Source organism: Parasteatoda tepidariorum, chromosome 10 (genome assembly GCF_982258835.1).
Source record: "Parasteatoda tepidariorum strain Cologne lab strain chromosome 10, Ptep-v5.0, whole genome shotgun sequence".
Taxonomy (NCBI): domain Eukaryota; kingdom Metazoa; phylum Arthropoda; class Arachnida; order Araneae; family Theridiidae; genus Parasteatoda; species Parasteatoda tepidariorum.
In genome coordinates this window covers 41,238,441-41,261,568 of record NC_141764.1, presented here as the reverse complement: position 1 = coordinate 41,261,568, position 23,128 = coordinate 41,238,441, and the positions used below count along the sequence as shown (strand labels likewise).

At 26.6% G+C, this 23,128-nt stretch overlaps 1 protein-coding gene across 3 annotated transcripts in view; it reads right to left on the bottom strand.

The window, feature by feature from the left end:
* The window catches only part of LOC107441511 (flotillin-1), a 41,897-nt gene that overhangs the window by 5,244 nt on the left and 13,525 nt on the right, over window positions 1-23,128 (bottom strand). The window contains exons 6-12 of one of the 3 annotated variants that reach the window (XM_071184622.2): window positions 20,147-20,242; window positions 15,838-15,957; window positions 15,526-15,740; window positions 14,083-14,128; window positions 13,572-13,709; window positions 10,633-10,797; window positions 1,540-1,578 (exon numbers count right to left, since the gene is read on the bottom strand). In XM_071184622.2, the coding sequence (XP_071040723.2) occupies window positions 1,540-1,578; window positions 10,633-10,797; window positions 13,572-13,709; window positions 14,083-14,128; window positions 15,526-15,740; window positions 15,838-15,957; window positions 20,147-20,242 (819 nt within the window). Of the gene's footprint in view, window positions 1-1,539; window positions 1,579-3,743; window positions 6,485-10,628; window positions 10,798-13,571; window positions 13,710-14,082; window positions 14,129-15,525; window positions 15,741-15,837; window positions 15,958-20,146; window positions 20,243-23,128 lie in introns of those variants that run through there. The other 2 variants (XM_016054798.4, XM_016054799.4) reach the window with 2 other exon arrangements.

Here is a 23,128-nt window from a genome sequence, read left to right as displayed (position 1 = left end):
ATCTTCTTGAAATGCAGGTAGCCATTTGTCTTACCACGCAAAATAACCACGGATCATAAAAATAAAAAAAAGAAAGGTCCTTCAAATATTAAAGAAAACAAAAAGTAAAGGGTTTGAGATCTGCCAAGAAGAGCTATGAGCGATGTTTAAGCAAGACCTTGTCTCCTGTATTCGAAAGAAAGTATATTAAAATACATTGTAAATTGGCGATAAAAGTCCTATGGTCTTAATGATAGTGATCTGCTGATTTTTCCAGACGAAAATGGAGGGTTCCGAATTACCAAAATATACTAACATAATTTTTGTACTACTCCTAAAACATTTTACCTTTCAATACAATAAGTAAAAATCTCTAACAATGCTTGATTTTATTTTTTTTCATTTTGTGTTGACTGCTTACTGACCTTATAGCCAAAACATAAATATTCGCCTCTCTCTTATTAAGCATCAAAAAGATTTTCTCTACACATTAGTGCATGTGGCTCATATATCCTTCCTCGAGCATAACTCATTAGGTAACACAACATAATCAACAATATTGAAACATTGGAAATGTTAAGAGCCTCTGTTGATTGCATGTTGTCAATTAGAATCGAAAAAATCCTTTGGAGTATTCTTAGTGCAGTATAATGATAAGCCACATTTCCATATTGTTCTGGGTATTTTCAGTGAAAAATAACACGGTGTTCTTGCACTAATAAAATGTGTCTATGTATTGCGCTTACATCTGATAAAAATTGCGAAAACAATGTGATTGATTTATTGCTCAAAGCCCTTCAATTCTATATGATGATTCAAGTAGATTTTGTTGCAACGAATTCGAATCCCCAACAAAAAGCTATTGCCCAGCAATTTCGTAATCAAGTTTGAAACATAGCAAAATCAATGTTTTTAACTTATTTCAGTAAATTATAAATATATATATATATATATAAAATTATTAAGATTTGCTACTGATAGAAAATTAAACTTAATTCCTATGAAGTTATCAGAATTTAATTCCCAAATTAAATTCCAACTTTCTCACTAGACATTGCAAAAACATTCAACTAAAAAAAAAATTAAAAGGTCCTTTAACTAAACTCAAAATTCTTTTCACAAATCTTTGCTTATATGAATCGGAAAAAAAAACTTTAATTCATTTAATTTAATACAAACAAGTATGTAATGAAAATATTAGACCTAACAAAAAGTATTTTTTAATACCACTATCACAATAAGATAACAAGTCTAACAGTTAAAACGCTAACCCAAAAAATAAAATATTGTCTCCAAATTGCAAAAACATGGCAATGGATGAGATGCCGCAAACTTAATACAAAAAGAAAGAACTAAAAATAAAAATAACTGAAAAATCAAAAAATGAGTTTTTTTTCCCCATCATTCCGTAGAAATGAAAAGCCCCATTGAAATAATACGAAAAATCTGTAATAATTAGCATGCCTATATCAAGTTTTGCATCGAAGTTGAAAAGCGAGAAACCTCATACATGGGGCACTAAAGAAAATATTTATAAAAGTAAATGCCATACAAACATACCACAACCTTTTCTTCTTTTCTTTCTTGCATTTTTTCCCACTGATAAAAAACAAAAGTATGTAAAAAAAAAAGTTTTTAGTAATAGAAATTCTCTTTAAGAATAAGCACTGACAAACACGAGATCTCATGTTTGAGCACTGACAAACATGAGATTTGTCAGTACAACTCTAAAAAGAAAACATGAGAACATTTATAAATTCTTAAATAGTAAATTCATAAATTACGTATACCTACATTTGAAAACACACTTACTCCACCTTTGCTTACCTTTTTCTGAGGATGTGATGGCAAAAATGCGACATCTAAGTTGTAAACTCCTTTTCAGTGACTTGTGAAAAAAAATTTTTTTTTACACATTTTACCTAAAATATTACCAATTCTTAATTTAAGACGTAAAATTTATCAATATCGTTTAATATTGTAGTAATTTTGAAGTGTCTGTTGCCTTTTACCTGGTTTTATTTAATTAACCATTGACAATGATTGTTTTTATTTTGACTATTACTCCAGATTTTATAATAATTATTTCACTACATAAGAGGGGTTATTTTTGGTGTTTCTGTATAATGAAGTAGAGAACAATTTATAGAGCAAGCATATCCAGTTAAAAAAGGGACATCCGCCTGTGAAACCTTGTGCAACATTTTAAAAGTAAACCAACGATAATACCGATTTTAGTATAATAACAGCACAAATAACTCCAACAAGCTCCAGAATATAAAATGAAGCAGGAAAAGAAACTATAGTACAACACAATCACTTGAAATTAGTATTTAAAAAAACAAAAGATTAACTAGTTAAGGGAAAAAGCAAGACCAGACAGCTCCAGAACACAAAAGGAAGAAAGAAAAAGAAATACTACAAAGTCATTTGAATTTAGTATGAAAAACAAAATTAACCAATGAAGAGGGAAATTAGGACCAGATAATAAGAGCATACAATAATAAGCTCCATGACATAAAATGAAGCTAGCGAAAAAAGAGAAAAGAAAAGCTACCGAATCATTCGAATCTATACGATAAAACAAAATCTGACAAAGAAGAGAGGGAGACGTAAGCTACAGCGCATAAAATAAAGCGAGGGAGGGGAGGAACAGAAATACTACAGAATTATTTGAGTCTAGTATGAAAACAAATTGACCAGTGAAGAGAGAAAGAGGGACAAGACATAAGTAGAGTCACTGAAAAGTTGCAAGGAAGTAAAAGTTAAAAAACATTAGGTTAAGAACAGTAGCGTTTGTGCCCAATATCATCATCAATAAAGCCTTTCTCTTATTTAACTGATTGTACTTGTTTGGTCAAACTCCCTTAATCCCAATGGGAAATTGTTCCAACCTTAATTAACTCTGTATATCTAGCTAATTTGCTTTTCATATACTACTCCTAGCACTATCAAAAGAGATATTTGGATAAAGATTAATTCAAAAGAAAGATTTCCAAAAGAGAGAGAATTAGATAAAGATTAAGAAGCCATGATTTAAACTGCTCATATTTTAAAAGGTTGAAAAGTTTTATTTTCAATGATTTGACTGAGGGTCAACGGCACACCATGTGCTGTAGGTACCAAATTCAAACAAGCATGAAGTCCCCAACCCAAAGCTTGGGGAAGGGATTTCAACTGAATAAAGAAAGATTGCAACTGAAATAAAGAAAGATTGAAAATAGATTTTGATACTTAGATAAGAATAATTCATTAATCGATTCAATTAAATAAACATAATTGCATTGCAATTACATTTTTAAACAACCTATTGAGAAATGTGAAAAAATTTAAATATTTGCTTCTGCTCCTTATAAAAATGAATGAAAAATTAAGTAACTGTTTTATTTAATTAAAAGTGGATCAGGAATAATGATAAAATATGAATATAAATGTTATAAAATAATGGAAATTCAAAAACTAGAAAATATTTCAGGGCCTATAATGGCATGACTATTCGAAATTGTGGAGCCTCAACCTCTATGTACCCTCTGACCAACGATCGGCTGTTGCAGGCGTACAGTACTTTAATTTTATATACTATGTTCACTGCTCCATTACACTCAATTGTTTCATAACTCAAACTTAATAAATAATAACCTTATAAGACATAATACTGATTCCAAATTACCACAAATGTCTAGGGACTTCTAAATATAAAAAAATACAAAAATGTTGACAAAAGTTCAGCAAAAATTACTTAGCAGCTCCATAAAATGAATGCATTTGAAGAGATAAAACACTTTATTAACACTACATTCAGTAATATGCAAATAATCAAGATAATCTACAGAGGGCAACTATAAGGTATACTGAATTTGTTAGCTATACAATTTCTATTGCTAAAATACACTTTTTTTTTCACTCAAAATTACCTATAAAATATAACAATAACACATTTATAAAGTTTGTAAATGGTTGTATAATAGAATTTCTTTGGTAACCATTGAAATATTGGTTATAGCACACTTTGAGCTGCGAGAAATTCTAAAGCTACATTGAGTGCAAAAATAATATTCTTGTTTATTTACAAAAGCAAGAAAATAAAAATAAAAAAAGTATCAACACATAGGATATTTTAATTATTAAAAGGAAAAACTAGATCTTATCTTTAAAATAATTTACAATAAAACAAAAAAGGGGAATTTAATAATAACATGAATTAAGCCAAACTAACATTAACTTACCTTAAACAATAAAACAATAGAAACATCCATCAGACTTAAAAACAATTTTAAAAAATTAGAAGATAAAAGATGCTCAAAATCAATAAAATTAGTTGCCTAATTCAATCAGGATTATGTGGCAAATGCAAAACAAAAAAGGTTCAAAATAGTCTACAAAATATGATCAAAAACAAATTTCAACAAACTATTGTTAAAAGCTTTACCCTGAAGAAAAATTTTTTAAATAAATATGGGGTCAAGAAAATTAACATATTCATTTTAAACAAATTTAATTAACAAATATTTTTAAAATAATATTTATAACTGTGCAGTAAGTTTTTGTTTGTAAGTTAAGTCATAATCTTTGAGCAAAATTTGATTGTATAGTATTCAACTAAGAATATTCTCAGGCATAGAAAATTTGTTACTAAACAGATACAGAGAAAAAAAGATAATCTTACATAATAAAGTTTGTACGAAAGTTTAATAAAGCTTGTGAATAACTAAATAATGTTGTTTTAATGAAGAAATGTTTTAAAAATTCTTTTGAAAATTTTAATTACAGGCTAATGAAAAAAAATATTCTAGTACATATATATATAAAATATAACAAAAATAAAAAATACAACGTATTATTTTGACAAATACTGACCAAATAGTTCAAAAACATAAGTATATGAATAGACTATAATCCATTCAGGAAAACTAGACAGTGAAATTTAATAAAGATACTACATTATGTGTAAAAAAAAAATTTAAAAAAATATATTTATCAATTATAATTCGGCATTATTCACTTCATTTTTGTGGTTAAATGAAGTGTTAACTGCCATCAATACCAACCTTTATACATAAACTTATTGTTCGAATAATTAATTCAACACAATGCAAAAATTTACACATACTGAAAGAATAAAATAGAATACATAAATGGCAAACTTTGAACAAAATATATAATGAAAAAGCATTAAATAAAATTAATAAATTTTAAATAGTAATTTTCAATTTAAGCATTAGAAAAATTTGTCATCATTCAATTCATTTTCATAGCTAAATGAAGTGATAACCATCACTATAAACTGTATTTAATCTCAACTTCTTGTTTTCCTGAATGGAGTGGGAAAAAAACTATCACATAAAAATAAAAGCTGAAAAAAGGAACTATAAAAATATAATTTTTCTTTAAAATGTTAGCTCACATAATAAATGTAATAGCGAAATTATAAGATTACAGTAATAAACAAAATGGCACTACATAAAATCAAGCATGATGATTAGATTATACAATATACTGTGCTTATTTTTTCCTCGTAATATGCTTTCAGTACATGAAGAAAAGTTTGCACAATAAAACAACTAGATGACGTATAAAATGATTTCTGCTTTGAGATTCAACAAGATGGTATAAAATAAATTTTCATTAAATATTCATAACATAATCAAAATAAATGTATTTGCAATAATGCCCATAAATTATAAATATATTATAAAAAGTCATTAACAAAATAAAGTTTAAGCTGTACAAAATTTATATAAAATTTTAAAAGCTGCATTGGTTAAGTTGATACTTTAAAATATACAAATGTGGATTGTTAAAATATATAGCATGAGTGATGAAGTTACAAAATAGCCCACTGAGATTGGTCTTTTTCTTATTATGCTGCTAACTTAAATCAGAAGAAACAACTTTTATAAAAACTAAATATATATTTAAGTAATGCTTCTAATTAAATACATCTGTACAGTCTGATAAGAACTCTGATGTAAAATCAACATATCTTAATAATTTCGTTAATTTGACAAAACCAGAATGTTTTGGAAACAAAATATTTAAAATTTTAAACTATTTTTCCTAAAAAAAAATTTAAAAAATTAATTATAATTTTAAAAAAATATTTTGGGTCATTTATTAAAAGCATGAGTTGGTTGTGGTAAAAATAATTCTTATAATACAATTTTATCAAACAATTCATTAATGCGAAAAAAATTAGACCATCCTAAAATGGGCCATCATGCAATTATGAACTTATTCAACATGACAAAGGCACAAACTATAATCAGAAAAAATTTCTTATATTGAAAAATCACACACATATAAAGTGTCAAATTGCATTAGCAAATAATCGTTTATAAAAGTTGTAAGATCAAAAGTAGCAAAAATTGCAATCACTTGAATATTTACAAAATTTAAAGCGCAAATATCAATTCACACATTAATTAAAGCGATTTTTCAGTGGAGTAATATCTGAAGAATGGGCTTGAAAACAAACTCACATTGCCGCTTGAGCAAGCTTCATGGACTAAAAAAGAAGGTTCTTTTTCAGAAAATTGGAAGAACAATAGTAAAGACATTTACTTTTCTGAAATATAGAACTATAACCAAAAATCAAACTTCATTTACAAAGAACTAACATTGTGGCAAATGTTTTGGCTACAAATACAACTACATTTTGATGGTCAAAAATTAAAATACAACAAAAAAAAAAAGTCTGCATATTCTAAGATCTTATTTTTATCTAATATCTGTAAATATTTAGTTGCATTTCTATTTAAATCAAAAACTGAATAAAAATATATAATAATCATTATAATTAAATTATAATTATCAAATATGGAATTATACAAATAAAACCTATTATATTTAGATTTAATTTTCTTTCTCATAGAAATAAAAAATAATAATTATAAATAAAATAACATAATATCAGAGCACAATGTATCTTTCAAATTTTTAATATATATATATATATAAAAAATAGGAATTAAGTTTACACTAGATTGAAAGTGGGTAATAAAGCCAAAATGTAAAAAATATATTTTAAAGTAAGATAAAATAAAAACTACTTTAATGTTTGTAGAGAAACTTAGTTTTAATTTAAAAATTGAGTCACATTCTTTATAATCCTGGCATTGGAAGGGAATAAATCCCTTGTTTCAAATAATCTTTCAAAATTTCCAAAAAAATGTCTTCAATTACAGCTTTACTATATTACTTTTTATACATGGGCTTAAACGAGCTTTTAAACCCCCTAAAATGGGCTTCTTTTAGGGGGGTTTAACCCCTTGAAACAAAAAACTATGATTTATATATTGAAAAAGCTGAAAATTTTAATTTGTATAAATTGATGATTTACTTAAAAATAAACAAAATTACTATGATAATCACTTTTGTGTAAGCCAAGTAATATCAGAATAACCCTTTATTTTTTTATTTTTTATTTTTTTACTTTAAATTGTTATTGTTAGAATGCATAATTTAATGAATACATAATCAATTTCAATGAAACAAAATTTAAGCACTATCACTAGTTAATAGTTCGTAGTATTTTACTGTAAATTTAGAACAGTAGTTCAATAGAAAATGTTTCGCGGAACACTAGGATTTCGTGGAAGAGTCTGAAGGGTACCAAGAACTAGAACACTTTACTACTGGTAGACTTATTAACATTTGCAAATATATTTAGATCCATTAAAAAATCTATAATTTAAATAATATTTTATGATCATGATCATTTAAGTAAAATACCAGCAAAAAGATTACAAAATTCAGAAATGTACTTTATTTTTAATAACTATATATTGAAAAATAATGAAATGCATTTAGAAAGAATTTCCCTTTGAACATAACAATTCAAGATAGAGTAAAATTAAACTTTATAATAATGTGCTAATGTATGCACCAAAAGTAAATTTAGAACTAGACTAATTACCACTCCAGATTGTTTGACGTAAAAACTACATCTCTAAAAACATTACATATTTTCAAAATAATTTGAATTATATTTATTAAGTCAGGGTTCTGCTAAAAATAGGTAGATTGTTTAAGGCTCCATAGATGAGAGCGATTGGTAACTGCTAGTTTAGAAAACAATACGTAATTTTTTTATGTAGAGAATGGAAGTTTTCACATATCTAGATCATACATTTATTATATTTTTAAATTAATATAATGATAAAATTAAAAATGATAGTTTTATAAAATATAACACAAAAAAATATTTTTAACAAATTTATTTAAAAAATATTAAAAAGCTATGAGTACCTTCTTTTTCGTACAATAAATTTTCCACAAGTTAAAAATTGCAAAAATATTTTATAAACTTTTAGATGAATTAAAGAAATCAAAAAACTTATTACAGTATTTCTTTTAAAAACTTACCAAATGTGTTAAAAAACATTTAGGAATCATAAGAATATTAGGAATTTATAATTATTATTTGACATATATTTTAAGGATTAGAAGAAATTTTTAAGTATTTTTATTAGTCAAATAAATGCAAGTCTTTTCAATATTAAAATTATTCATTTATAAGTCCATTTAGACAAAAAATCTAATATGGCAAAAATGTATGCAATCCATTTTGTCTGTATGCAGCGTTCAATCTACAAAGTTTAAAAATTTTATGCTACATATTTTAGGGGCAAACTTAACCGTTTATTGTTGTTTATATTAAGACAGACATGCACTTATTGTTTACAATCTTGTAAAAAGACAAGCAACAAGCAGCTACAAATTCTATTATAACAAGATTTGAATCAGAATAAATATTAAGAAAAACCTTTATAAATATGCATTAATAAAAATGAAAGTCAGCTAAGCACATAATCTGCATTTTTTCTAAACATTCTAATGCTGCAACCCTTCATCATTTCGCATCTTTCTCAGCTCAAACGATCATTTCTCATCTTTTTCAGCCCAAACCATATTTATAAGTTTTTGTTAATCAGAAATATAGTAAATATATATATATATTTGAAAACTACAAAGAATTCTTAAACAGTCTGATACCAAAGTTATAGATATTCAATAATTATCTTTACAAAATTGAATGTTTAAACTTTGTTTTTATCCTAGAGAATGCAGCTGATAATTAAAGAATTATGGTTTTCAATACTATTCTTGCACATTGTATACATTATCATAGTATTTGAGTAATGGAGTATACATTTTTAAAGGAAAATGTTCTTTTTTGATGTTTAAAACTTTATCACAAGCTATTGTTTGCCCATTTCATTTACAGTATGTTTCAGAACTAACATTTACTGCATCATAGTACATTATTATTATTTTCACAATGTTTCACAATTATACTACATATAAATAGAGCTAAAATTTTAATTTTAAAAAGCAATAAAAGGGGATATTTAGAAAAACCATTATGAAACAGATACGGATGTGTGTGAACAGGTTATTGTGATGGTGACCTGTTAAGTTGGTGATGCTAACAGTGTTCAATGGTGAATGAGTTATATATGAAATAGATGTATTTAAGAGTTAAGATGAGAAAATGAGGGGTCTTTTTGCATCATGTTTATTTTCTACAAAATAACAAGAAGCTACATGAAATTCTTTGTTAAAAAAATAATAATAATTATTTATATTTCTAGATAATGTGTTTTTAGTTCCTTGGCTTTACGTGTTTTAATTCCTTGTTTTTGGTTCCTTTAGTTTTCTGCCATTTGGAAACAAGAAAGAAAATTTATTGCACAGTCTCTAAAGTTAAAAAATCAGTTACACAGCAAAAATATGTTTACATATTAGACATTAATTCACCTGCCACTACACACCTAAAAGCAATACTAGAAAATGAACTATTTATGAAATGTTTGCAAAGGCAAATATTTTGTCCTTTTCATCACCTCCGAAGTTATATAAAGTTTAAAATACCACTTTTTTAAAACAAGTAAAGTAGTTTTTTTTAATAACTATGTATTAAAACTGCCAAATAGTTTTTACAAACTTACAACTATTGTAATGATGTAATTATAAATTTTTCAAATAAATTATGTGACTTCATGATTTCATTTAAACAATTTATAATTACATCATTAAAAACTACAAAACAATGAAGGAGAGTGTAATCTTTGTTTGAAACTATTTTTAGTCACATCTGTAGACATTATATTATAAAATATAACTTAAGTATAAGTGAAAAATTTGCAAATGTATATAATAAATTCATCTTTACCAGTTTATCTTTTTGATAAAATATGTAAATATCCCACTAAAAACTAAATGAACTAATAAAGCAATTTTGGCAATACGTATAACAATGCTTATTATTTGTTAAAATGATAAAATTAAATAATTTATGTCTCTCATGTAATTAAAGAGCTTGAGACAATATAATGAGAAGTCACGTTTTCGAATTGTTCAGTTTTGTTAAAAAATACCACAAATTCCATGCAAACAACAAAATATTTCTCTGAATTGTGCCAATTTTTGGAGAAAAAAAATTCATAAAACTTGTAAGAACCTCTCTGTATCAGGTACTAAGTAACAGATATGGAAATGTCACCTTAAGAAATAGTATGGCTAAGTACTACATTTTCCCAAGCACTTTCATTACAAAATTAATTTATTCAAATCAGTAGTTATATTTGGTTAAGCTAAATGGGAAGGAAAATAATTCTGTAGTTAAGAGGAAGTAAAAGTTGAAATACCTACATGAGTGATGTTCACCCCAGTCAACTGACTTACAACTTGTGGAACTTTAGAAATTATATCCATAACTTCACCTGTTAATTTACTAGCCCCAACGTCACCTTTACCTGATGAAACCATAGTGACCTTCCTGCACTGAGACAATGGAGCTGAAACTTCAGCAGCAACCTAAATAAAAATATTGAGATTTTTAAAATAAAATACATATAGATACTACAGACTAAACAAAAATAAAGTTTCAAGAAAAAACTGCACTAAGGAAGTCAGTAATTCTGAAATTAGTAGTTAAATTTTAAAATTGCAATCATATCAGAGCATTAACACTCTAAAGATACTGCACGTAAAAGTCTCTTTTCAAGCTGCACTCTTTTTAATAAATAATGAGAACTTGTATGAATATAAACAAGTTATAAAAGTTTCTAAAAAAATTACATGCCTTTGTTATTTAAGGCAAGGCTGCCACTGGAGTAAGACTCCAAAATTAATAACTTCAGTTGCTTCAAAAATGTAAAATAGTCTCAAAATAGTTACAACAGACCTAAAATGATTTCATTCTAACATATTCTTACAATATTAATACTTTAATATGAAATAATCCAAATAATTTATTTTTTTAAACATTTACACTACATACTTCACACAATTTTATCTACACAAAATGCAAAAACCTTAAACTCAGTCGGTTGAAAATGCATAGATATCATGCTATGTAGATGTTTTCAGAAATTTTCAAAAAATAAATAATCTGTTTTGGAATTAATGTGCAAAAAATCGATATCAATTTATATACCATACATGTTTTGTAATTAACATAATTTTTTTAAATAATATTTTTAATTAAATTACATAAAAATGAAGAATATCACACCTTAACATTAACTAATTTAAGAAAAAACTTAAAAGAATCACGATATTGGATTTTAAAATCATGTGAATATAAATCACGACATTGAATTTTTAAACCATGTTAATACAAACAGTAATGTGTAACTTTTAAACAAAGGTGAATACAATAATCGGTGTTTAATATTCGACCCGCAAGAATAGGAATTGCGATACTAACGGATTTCAATGCAATTCCAAATACTCAAAATAGCGAAAACCCACCAAAAGAAAATAATCAATTGGCGGAAGAATCATGTGAATGTAAGAGTCTCCTTATCAGGAATAAGAGAAAAATTCAAATTTTGATATTAGAATGAAGATTTCCGTGAAAATTTTGCCAGATTATAAGTTTTTGATCAGCGAAAGTCCGAGAACAAATAGCCTTGTAAAACACGGAATTTCGCAATATTACCAGAAAAACCATATGCATACTCTTAATTTTTAGAATAATAATACGAAAAACCCGGAACTCAGGGGGAACCCTCTGAATCAGGGCTCAAAAAACCACCTGTCCTCGGCGGTCAAAAATTTTCCACGGACAACGAATTTCCCGAATCTGGTGCCCGCGCGGTCAGCCATTTTCCCGTTAATGTTCGTGATACACTTTCAATTTTTGTTATATTACAAGAGTATAGTGTTAAATTATTTCATAAAAGAAATGAAATTATTTCATAAAAGAGATACTAGGTTACTATTAGTAACCTAGTATTTCTTTTATTACTGTTATTACTGTATAATGTAATTCTAGTATTTGTAATCCTAGTAACTACTAATTCATTGCGCAATTTATATAAATGTTTGTAATAAATAAAAGAAAATTATATTTTTATTTATTTAGAAGCTACAGGTTAGTTTTTATAGATATATTTATATATTTTTGTATAGTCAAAGGTATATTTGTCCAGTCAACCAATAGTATGTAGTTTGCACTGTTTTTTGCCTATTCTGTTAAATGTATTGGCCATTTCTCTTCCTAGAGCAAATATAATAATAATTTAACATAACTTTTAAGGCTATCAATATGGATCTTGTGATAACAGGAGACCAAAATATTTCTTCTTTGTTAAACTTCTTACAAATAAATATATACATTAAAATAAATAAATAAATAATTAAATTTTTCATATTGGTTTTTATAAAGTCGAAAGCTAGTAACAGTGCTAGTTGAACGTAAAACACTTTATGACTTATATATTCTTAATAAAGATTTAATTAGAATAAAGATGGATTTAAAAATGCAAGTATAATTGAATAGATAATTGATTTCAAATCTAGATAAAGTTTAGGAAAATGGATAAGTAAAAGCAAATCAGCAATACTGTTCAAGTAATAATAATAAAAAGGAAAAAAAAGAAAGAAGAGAATCATTGTGAATACACATCAATACACAACTCTTAGTATTCACTAATTTTCTATGGTATCTATAGGGAAAAAAAGCTCTGTAAGTAAATTCATAAGCAAATTTGACCAAGTTGCCCATTTGTTAAAAAAAAAAGTTAATTTATAATACAAAATTTTCAAGGAACTTTTATTTTATATTAAGTTTGAAGGAATAAATCTTAAAAATAACATAACTAAAAATTTTAGGAAGATTTACATGCTACATTACATGAACATAATTAACTATAAGCTTCTTTCAACTTCAACCTGATGCATATACCTTTAAAATTAACTATACATTTATTTATTTATTATTTTTTTTTTTAGCTTCCTACAACATATACTCTGTTTCATAATTTGTCGATCATTCTACAATTTGGAAAAATATTTTAATATTTTATATATTCCCACAGGTTTCATATAAATAATAATACTTTTAAAGTGAAATAGACAGTAAAAAGCAGACAACTATTTCTACAAAAGACAGCTAACACTACTCAGTTTCAAAATTCTTGACAAGCTACCCAGGCTATTTACTAAAAATGTTACGAAATTAGCATCATAAAAAAAGCAAAGAATTCTTTATAGTGGAGGATAACCATTCATATCAAATTAATAAATATGCTCACAAACCAATGATATAGTTTATATGAATTAATTATTTCATGTTCACTTACTTTGGGCAAAGTTTCCAAAAACATGTCTACCATTGCTGCATCTTTGTATTCTCTAAATGCATCAGCTTTTTTAGCCATTTGTTCTGCCTCAGCTTTCGCTTTGGCTTCCACTGCAAAAGCCTCTGCTTCTCCTCTAAGCTAAAGAATATAAATCATAAGAATTTTAGAAAAGAAATTAAAATTTTTAAAATTGAGTTTCATTCAGGAATTTTTCTATTCCTTAATTCAAATTGTTTACCAAATTATTTTAAAAGCAGGAACTAAATAAATTTTTAACTATTAAACTTCTCAGAATTGAAAAATCATTTAAAGACAAACAGTATCTGCTCTCTCAAGTAATAGTTAAAAAATATAAAGAAAAAAAAAATCAGTAAAAAATATAGAATATTCTTTTACTAAAAAGAAAGACAAATACATACACATATTTACATACATAAAAAAAAATTCTTTGAAGTATTACAAACAAAATGTACAAAATTATTCTAGCTTATAAAAAATTAAATAATTTTACCCTGATTGCTTCAGCTTCTGCTTCCGCCTCCATTATGACACGATTTCTAAAATAAAATTTAACACATTTAATGTTGTTAATAGATTATATCACAAATTTGAATTTACTTTTAAAGATTTATTGATCAAGGCTAGTAACAAAAAAGCGAAATTTTTGTAGCACAACAAGCTTGGATCATGTAAAAATTCTAATTAGACATTTATTATTCACCCTTACATGTCCAGCCAGCTTGTCAATATTCAATCAGAATCTGCCTGCAAGAGGCGAATCAGTGTGATGAATTAAATTTAAAATCACATGCTAAGAAAACCAATAACTTTATGTGAACAAAATTGATGGAGTAAAAGGCTTAAAATTTTGATTCTCAATTGCAATTCAACATTAGTTGTTTTGCAGGAAATGAAGTAGGTAGGTTGAAAACATGTACTTGCCCACACCAAAAAGAAAGAAAGAAATATCAAACTAAAACCCCAGAAAAAAAACATATAGTAAGCTGATTGTTATTCTTCTTGTTAGCCTAAACTTATTCTGCCCTCCTTTTCACACCAACCTTTTCACTTCTTACTTAAATACAATCATTCACTAGCAGCGTTGTGCCTCAATGCTTACATTACCCCTCAAAACACCAATTTAAATTATGTGATTTTCTGACATCTATTATTTTAATTACAGTCATAAGTTTTTAAGTAATAGCATTTCTTATAAGGTTTCAAGTAACAATATTTTTTTTTTAATTTAATAATTTATTTTTTATTTTTTCTTAGGTTTTAATAGTTCGTTTTTTTTAAAAAAACGATAATTGGATTTTCTTTTTTTACAAGGTACATCCAACATTGTTAAGGTTATAGCAAACGGATGGATGTCCTGCGAAGGGCGAGTGAAGAAAAAATATATTCTGCGTAACTTGTCTTTCTGGTCACGACCACATTCCCGATAGATGCCTTTCATGGGGCATAGGTGAAGGATTGTGTGCTGGCATTGTTGCTGTTACACTTGCCGACAATACTTACAATTCCTTTACAAAAAATAATGATCTGTATTTACTTACAGGGGTCTGTCTAGGCTTTTCTGAAAGGTACCTATTTTGTGAAAATTTTGATATAATTTGTGAAAAATTAAAAATTATATAAAAAAATCAATACAAAAACATGGTAAAAATATAGAGTTATTGTTTCTTAAGGGATACAAAAATAAAATATTAAGAAAAAGTATTTTGTGAAACTACCGTTTTTCCTTAAGTTGAATTTGTAAAACTACCGTTTTACCTAAAATTGAATTTGTGAAGGTACCACTAAACGGTAGTAAATTCAGCCTGGACAGACCCCTGCTTAATCAATGCTTATTTCTACAAAACTATTTTATAATGATTATTTGTGCTCAATATACCAGAAATAAAATAGAATAATTCTAAATTAAGAGTAAAAAGAATTCCTTTAAAAATACCTGTTGGCTTCTGCCAATTTTTCCAATTTATACTTTTCAGCTTCAGCAGGGCGTCTTACAGTGGCCTCTAACTCCCTCTCCCTTCGCATAATTTCTTGTTCTTGAACTTGGATATCCTGAGTTCTTTCAATAACTTTTACTTGCATCTGCTCTTCTTTAATTTTTTGGCGAGTTTTTGCTGCTTGAAGATTATAAGCAAGATCTGATTCAGCTTTCTATAAATAAAAATATTTAAAAAAACATATATATCTAAACCTTGCAATTTTCCCAAAAAAACAGAATCTGTATTCAAGAATTACTATAGCTATTTACTTTGGTGTTAACTTCCATATCATATGCAGCTTTCTTCAATTCAAAATCCCTCTGTGCTTTAGCAATTTCTGTGTCATTGAGATATCTAGCTGCCATCCTTTCCTCTTCTGCAATAGCTTCCTGAAAGTACAATTACATACCTTCTCATTAAAAAGGGCTTTATATCATTATTAGATACATATTTCTATCTATTACAAGTTAACTTTCTCAATTTTTGATATTGTCTGACTGTTATGAATTTTTTTTCCAAACCCTCAATTTTTCAGTTTTCAATATTTTTTTTTTCTTTTCTTTTTTAAAGATTTATATTGTCTAATAAATTTTTAAGGATACTGAAAAATTACTCCACTGTCAAAACTTTTCTTACATATATTTTACATAGTACTAAAAATACAATCAAAATCAACTTGAAATCTATTGATTGAAAAAGATTGAGATCAGGTACAGGCAATGTTAATCTTTCTAAATGGCTTATTTAAAGAATTAACCACTATATAATTTTTAAAAAAAAAACTGTTTTATTAATTAAAAAGACAATTTTTTTACTGAAATCTTTCATATGTATATTAATGGTTTTATCTTTATAGTAATTAACTTTATGTTTGAATGTTTTTTAAATGCTTTTCTGAACTGCTTATCCATAAGTAATAAATATATAAATTTCCTTAAAAAATTATTTTTTACATGAATTCTTTGCATTTAAATGCTTATTTTTCCCTTGGCTCTTTATCTTTTTTATTTTCACATTAAATAATAAAATAAATTCCATGCCTAGATATAAAAATGCATAAAAAAATAAAATATAACTTATTAACAAATTTTGTACAGTAATTGTGAATTTCATTTAAAAAAACTATTGAATGAAATAAATTTTAAGAATATATGCAATTATAGGAGGAACTAAAATACTCTTCAGAGATAAAAAAAACTTAGTACTTTCATAAATACGGATTTTACTACAGGGTTCCCACTCTATGATGAGATTGAAATTCAAGGACTTTCAAGGACTTTTCAAGAACCTCAACAAAATTTTCAAGGACCTTAATCTAAGACCAATTCTAAAAATTATTCTCTTCTATTTTACTAGAAGCAACAATGCTTGTTGTGGCAATAATTAATTTCAAATATAATACCTAAATGCTTTGCCTATATAGAGAGAAGAGAGTATATGTATTATGGACTAAAATTTATATTTTTTTAAAAACAACCCTGCTGGTTTTACATATTAATTCACAAAATCATTTTCAGCACAATCTATAACTAATGGTAATGAGGTGTTAATGGTGAAATCCTTTAATCCTGCATATTTCCATGTGAAGGCTGCATGAAAGACAGAGCTAAATCTTAGGTATTCCATATTCCATGACTATTCCATAACCCCCTCCTCTCCTCTATTAAACATCGTGTCTGAAATTATTCATCCATAATTTACACAACCTTCTCTAAATGTTATGCAGCAACAATTCTTTCTGAAAATAAAAAATTCAGAAGGAACATATCCCATTTTCACCATGTTTAAAAGCATTATTCGTTATGTGTAATCCACAACTGCCAATGAATATGACCTGGTGGGAATATTTCTCTTTTAATTCACACTGAAGCTTCTAATAGAATTTTCAATTGACATAGGGTCCATCCATGGAAAATTGAAGTATTTTAGAGAGCTTTTAACCATCATCCATGCATTTGTAAAAAGAGGACAAAATATTTTCTGCAGTTCCATGACCCATAAATTGGGAGGTAAGATACTTAGTGCAAACTTTATTATCAATTCCTTACCATAATGTCCATCTGCTTAGATTGTAGAGACTGATTTAACGTCTCATCAAAGAGTACAGTGTAGTAATCAACATTCTTCAGCTCATTTATAAGAATCCCTTTGAAGTATAGTGCCAATCCAAAGGAGTCCAAATAGGCTCACTTTGTGGCACTACAAAAAAATTGTCTCGCTATACAGCTATCAGCAAACATTTTGGAGAACAATTTACTAATCCCTTCACAGGAGTTACATGAATAATTACTAGTGATGCACTTTAGACTCCAGAGAATTTCAGCATCAAGCACATTCCTTTTGACCAGATAAGAAGACAATGTTACCTCGGCCACTAAAGTTTCTGTTTCACATGGGGCACACGATGCTGAAGGAGTATTTACACCAGATGAATTAGATGTTCATGTCTTTGGAAAAAGAGAACTCAGGGCATGAGACTGCTTTTTTGTTTTACCTTTCTTTGATGTGTGATTTCAGAGCAGATTCTTCCATTTTCGCGATATCGATCTCCTTCATGCATAATCGGCACTTGGCTCTGAACTTCTTTTTGGGCATCGATAAAATCCATTCTTTATAAGCTTGATTATCCATCCATTGGGGATTAAAATAGCACTTCCCAGGCATAACTAGTCTAAACTACATAACACAAATACGAAGCCGTGCCTTTGCGAATACGCTTTACAATAAAGTTTTGAAATGACGCAAGCGTAAGGACAAGTGCGGATGGTAAAACGGCAAATTTATTGAAAACTACAAGGTACATATTGTTACGAAATTCGAGAGTATTCCAGTTTCGATAAGAAAAAAGAAGATCTAAGCATATGCGACAGAAGATGAAGTGGAGTCTCGCACCGAACGCATTGATTGTCTGCTGTGCTCCGCGCGCTTGGCAGACACCAAGACGCTAGGCCCGGTTAGAAACGGTGGCGTTGAAAACCACGTGAGAGAGCTCGAGAACAAAACAGAAAGATCCGCGGGTATTTTATAAAAAGGGCCGCCGGCAGTATTGGACAAATTCAAGGACCTAAGACGTTTTTCAAGCACTTTCAAGGACCTAAATTTAGCAACAAAAAAATTCAAGGACTTTCAAGGACTCTCAAGGACCGTGGGAACCCTGTACTATATTAGCTGAAGTATAACGAACCTTGAATTTTACCTGTTGACTTTTCCTAAAAAATATCTTACATGCTTTCATTTGATTCATTGATAAAAATATTAAACAATAAAATAATTTTTTTTAAAGAATACACACTAACTTGGCTAAAAATAACATTCTAAAAGATTTCTTGTAGGATATATAATAAAATGAACCAGAGTTAAAAAAAAATCATTAGTTTCATTCATTAAAAAATTTCATTCAAAAAAAAAAAAATTCAAAGGGTTTAAAATTAAATATTTCAATTTTATAGAGAACATACTCATACAACAATAAAGCTCAACAAAAAAGAATGACTAATTTCATTAATAAAAATTTAAAAAAACATTTTTCAAATGCAAATTTCATAATTAGGGTATATTTTTTTTAAAAAATGTTAATTTTTAAAAAAATACAAGAAACATTTAAAAAGGTATGTGGACTAAAACATAAGGTAACCAACATAATACTGTTAATTACTGATAAAAAAATATTTTGATAAATAGTATTTTAAAAAGATATTAAATTAGGGACACTACAAATATTGAAAATTTATTCTTATCTTAGGGAAAAAAAAACACATAAAGAGCAATAATTTTCATACTTTTAAACTAAATGAATAAATTAATCAGGAATCTGTTCTATAATTTAAATTATAATTGTACAATGGTTAGCAATATTAATGAGTGATTAAAATTATGTGCACTTTAAATTAATATTATTCCACAGTTTTACACACAAGTGAAAATACCTTATGTTATTTTACTATGAAATGAAGAATCACTCATAGAGAAACAATTAATTAAGACTCAACTGCTTTAGAAAACAAAAATTATAAAAGATGTAAATTCATATGTATAACTTAGTAATTAACCTAAATGAGCAGAAATTAAAATTTTATATGTGGTACAGCTGCTAATATTTCAAAACAAAAATTAAATAATTTTTATGTTAATGTTATTTGAAACAAAATAAATGAAAAGATTTTGTTATTGCTTATTTTTTAATAAAATGAGAAAAAAATACAATGTTTGTTAAGCTTAATTTTAATTTAAAATTGGTAAATAAAAAGAACTTTATTAAAAAGGTATTTTTCAGACAGAAAAAGAGAGAAATAAACAGAAATTAGGAGGAGTCGCAAGAAAAAATTAGGATAACTGAAAAATTGAGAAATTTGGCACCTATAATTGAGTAAATTAAATTGGCTAAAACTCTTTGGGAGCAAAAAATGAAAAAGTATACAGATCAAAACACAAATCAATAAAGTACTTAAATATTAAGGAAGTACATTCAATATAAAAATAATACATATAACTGTATTAACTTTAAAAGTGATGCCACTTGCATATTAGTAACGATTAAAAGTATGAAATGTTATGAATATATTATGTAACATTATCGACCTTTATTTGTGAATCTCGGCGAGCTTCAGCTTCACCCATTCTGGCATCTCTCTTCACCTCAGCAGTTCTAGCCATTCCAAGAGCTTTTAAATAACCCTAAATGACGAAATAAATTCTGAATTATAAACATTTTTTTTTTTTTAGAGATCAGAATTCTAAAATATTGTGATCAATTAATTTAATTTCAGGTAAAAGGCACTTTTTGCTAAAGATTTTAATTAAGAATCAAACACACATTAAAATTATCATTTTTTTCCTCATTTTATTAATCAACTCTAACTCCAAAAAATAATTCACGATTCATACTTGAAAGGGAAAAAAAATTACCCTGTCTTTTCAAATAACATTTACCCTGTCTTTTCATATAAGTACATTTACACAAAAACTCCGGGCTTTTTTTAATTTATAATTAATAAAAATATAAATTAAAATTATAAATGAAAATACAACTCCAAGAAAGTATCATATATTACTTTCATTTAAAAAAAATTGGATGATTTAAATAATGTCAACTCTGATTATAAATAATACAGATTGTCAAAACTATAAACGTGACAGAATGGGTAAATAAGACTAAGAGAATTTACTAGGTAACATTTTTAAAAAAACTATTATCAAGTTTATGAAAAAAAAACATTTTTTTAAAAATCCGTATATAAATTAAGTTGAACCATCATAAGAACATTTTTTTAAAACAAAAGTGCAATAAACATTTAAAACCCAACATATTAGAATTGATTAAAAACTTAAAACGTAGTAAAATCAGACATGTATCACTTGAAAAGAGAGAAAGCTGCAATCTGCTTCATAAAATAATAGTCTGCTTTTAGCAATAAATAATTGTATAATTACGTATTAACTATCTTCTGTTTTTATTTATAAAAGCTGACGATCTTTAAAGACAGATGTGATTCCACATCAGCCAAAACTTGCAAATGATACCACACTACTGGGCAATCAGAGTTCATTCAATTAAAAAATATTGTTTAAGCATAGCAGACGATAAAAAGCATTTTGTTCATAATAATTAATGTATGATCCGAAATTATAAAACAATTTGTTATAATAAATCAAAGATAAAAAAGTTGTAAAACAAAAGCCAATTAAAAAAAAATAACACGTTAATAACAAGGCAGAAGTTTCAAGTTCCTTAACTCGGACATTCAATTGACAGCATTCCAGAAACACTTAAGAATAAAAAAAATCTTGAGGATGCACTTAATGATGATCAGTTTTGAAAAAAAATCTGATTTTTTTAAATCCTCTATTGCACAAGCAAAAATTATGGTTGAAAACGAAAAAGTGAAACACAGCAATTTGATAGGGTATCAAATACCCTTTTTCGAATCTCGTTTTCCCTGACAATTACCAGTTTTCTAACTAATTATTAAATTGAGACATTTTAGCTTTCCCACTCATAAAATAAGTTATTTAAAAAATTATTATAGCATCTTCAAATTTAAACAAAAGCATTTAAACTGAAGTTTAAATTTAATATAAAATCAAATAATGAATTTTAATCAACAAAACCAAAAATTAAAGAAGACAAATATAAATCCTGTAGAAAATTATTTAATGCTATTGGACAATTTTACCATTTACGAAAATCATATTAGCAACTTTAGAAGCATTACAACTCAGTTTAAAAAATCTGAGCAGTTCTAATAATTTATGAAAATAAGTCTTTGTGTCATTTACATTCCCTCTAATTTTTAGTAACTTCCGTAAGTTGAAAAAAATACTTCTACAGCAACAGACTGTTCTTAGTTTTTTTTAAATAATTTATAAAAGTTTTAAAAGTGAGTATAAATGATACCAAGAGTAAGTTTACAAATACAACATTAGTTAATGGTGGAATTGCCCTATCATGCACATAATTTGAACATAGTGCTTTCTTAATAACATACATAATTGTAAAAATAAAATCTACTTAATAAATTGTCAAACTAAATAAAAAAACTTATATTATAAAAAGATTAGGTTATTTTTTAGAGAATTAAAGAATATATGTTAAACATGAAGAGTCAACTGAACTAAAAAAGCTGGGCAGATATGCAATAAATCTAAAATTTAAAAAATATATATCGAAAATTACTAAAAGAAACTAAATACAAAACCAATTTATCAAAAAATTTATTAGCCAGATAAAGGCATAAAAAGAATACCCTATCTTTCTAATAGATAATCTGAGTTTTAAAACTCCCAAATTGCAAGGAAAGCTTCAAGATCAGCTAATTATACAGCTGTTACGCATTTAGTCTATTTTTCATTTTATTCTTTTTTGAAGTCTCACTCATAAAAAATTAACCGCATCTTTAGGGTAAATTATAAACATAATAAAAGTAATGTTGCACAAGTAAAAATTTTATATAACAAAAAAATAAACATTTTACATAGCATCATAAGAGTTCCATATAATCCATAGATTGAAAGAATGGATTTGTATATTATAGATGAAAATTTGGCATATTTCATGAATTTTTGAAAAAATTGGCACAGATTGAGACTTTTTGAGAATTGACTTTGTTTTGTTGATATTTGTTTTGATATTTGGTTCAAGATTATACCAATTTTCAAGAATTTTTTAAAATTATAACAGAACATCTTTATTTGTAAGTGAAAGAGCAGAAATCATCATGCATTCTGAAAAGTTCATCTTATTTTATTTGCAAATTAAATTTTATACTAAAAGTGGGAAAAAAATTAGATCAATTATTTAAATTTTTAAAAATTATTTTGTTCTCATCTTAGAATAACAGAATTATATATCTCGTTAAAAATTTGTTTTTTGAACCAAATGCAAATTTAGAGGTTGACTTATATTACAAAAGCACAAAAAATAACACCATTTTGAAGTTCATAACCAAGGGTGGACGTCTAAACCAGAAAACACTATTACTTGATAAGACCACTTAAATTTTTGATAATTGATACACATATACTACAATTATAATCCAATTCCTTTTTATTTAACATCTGTAA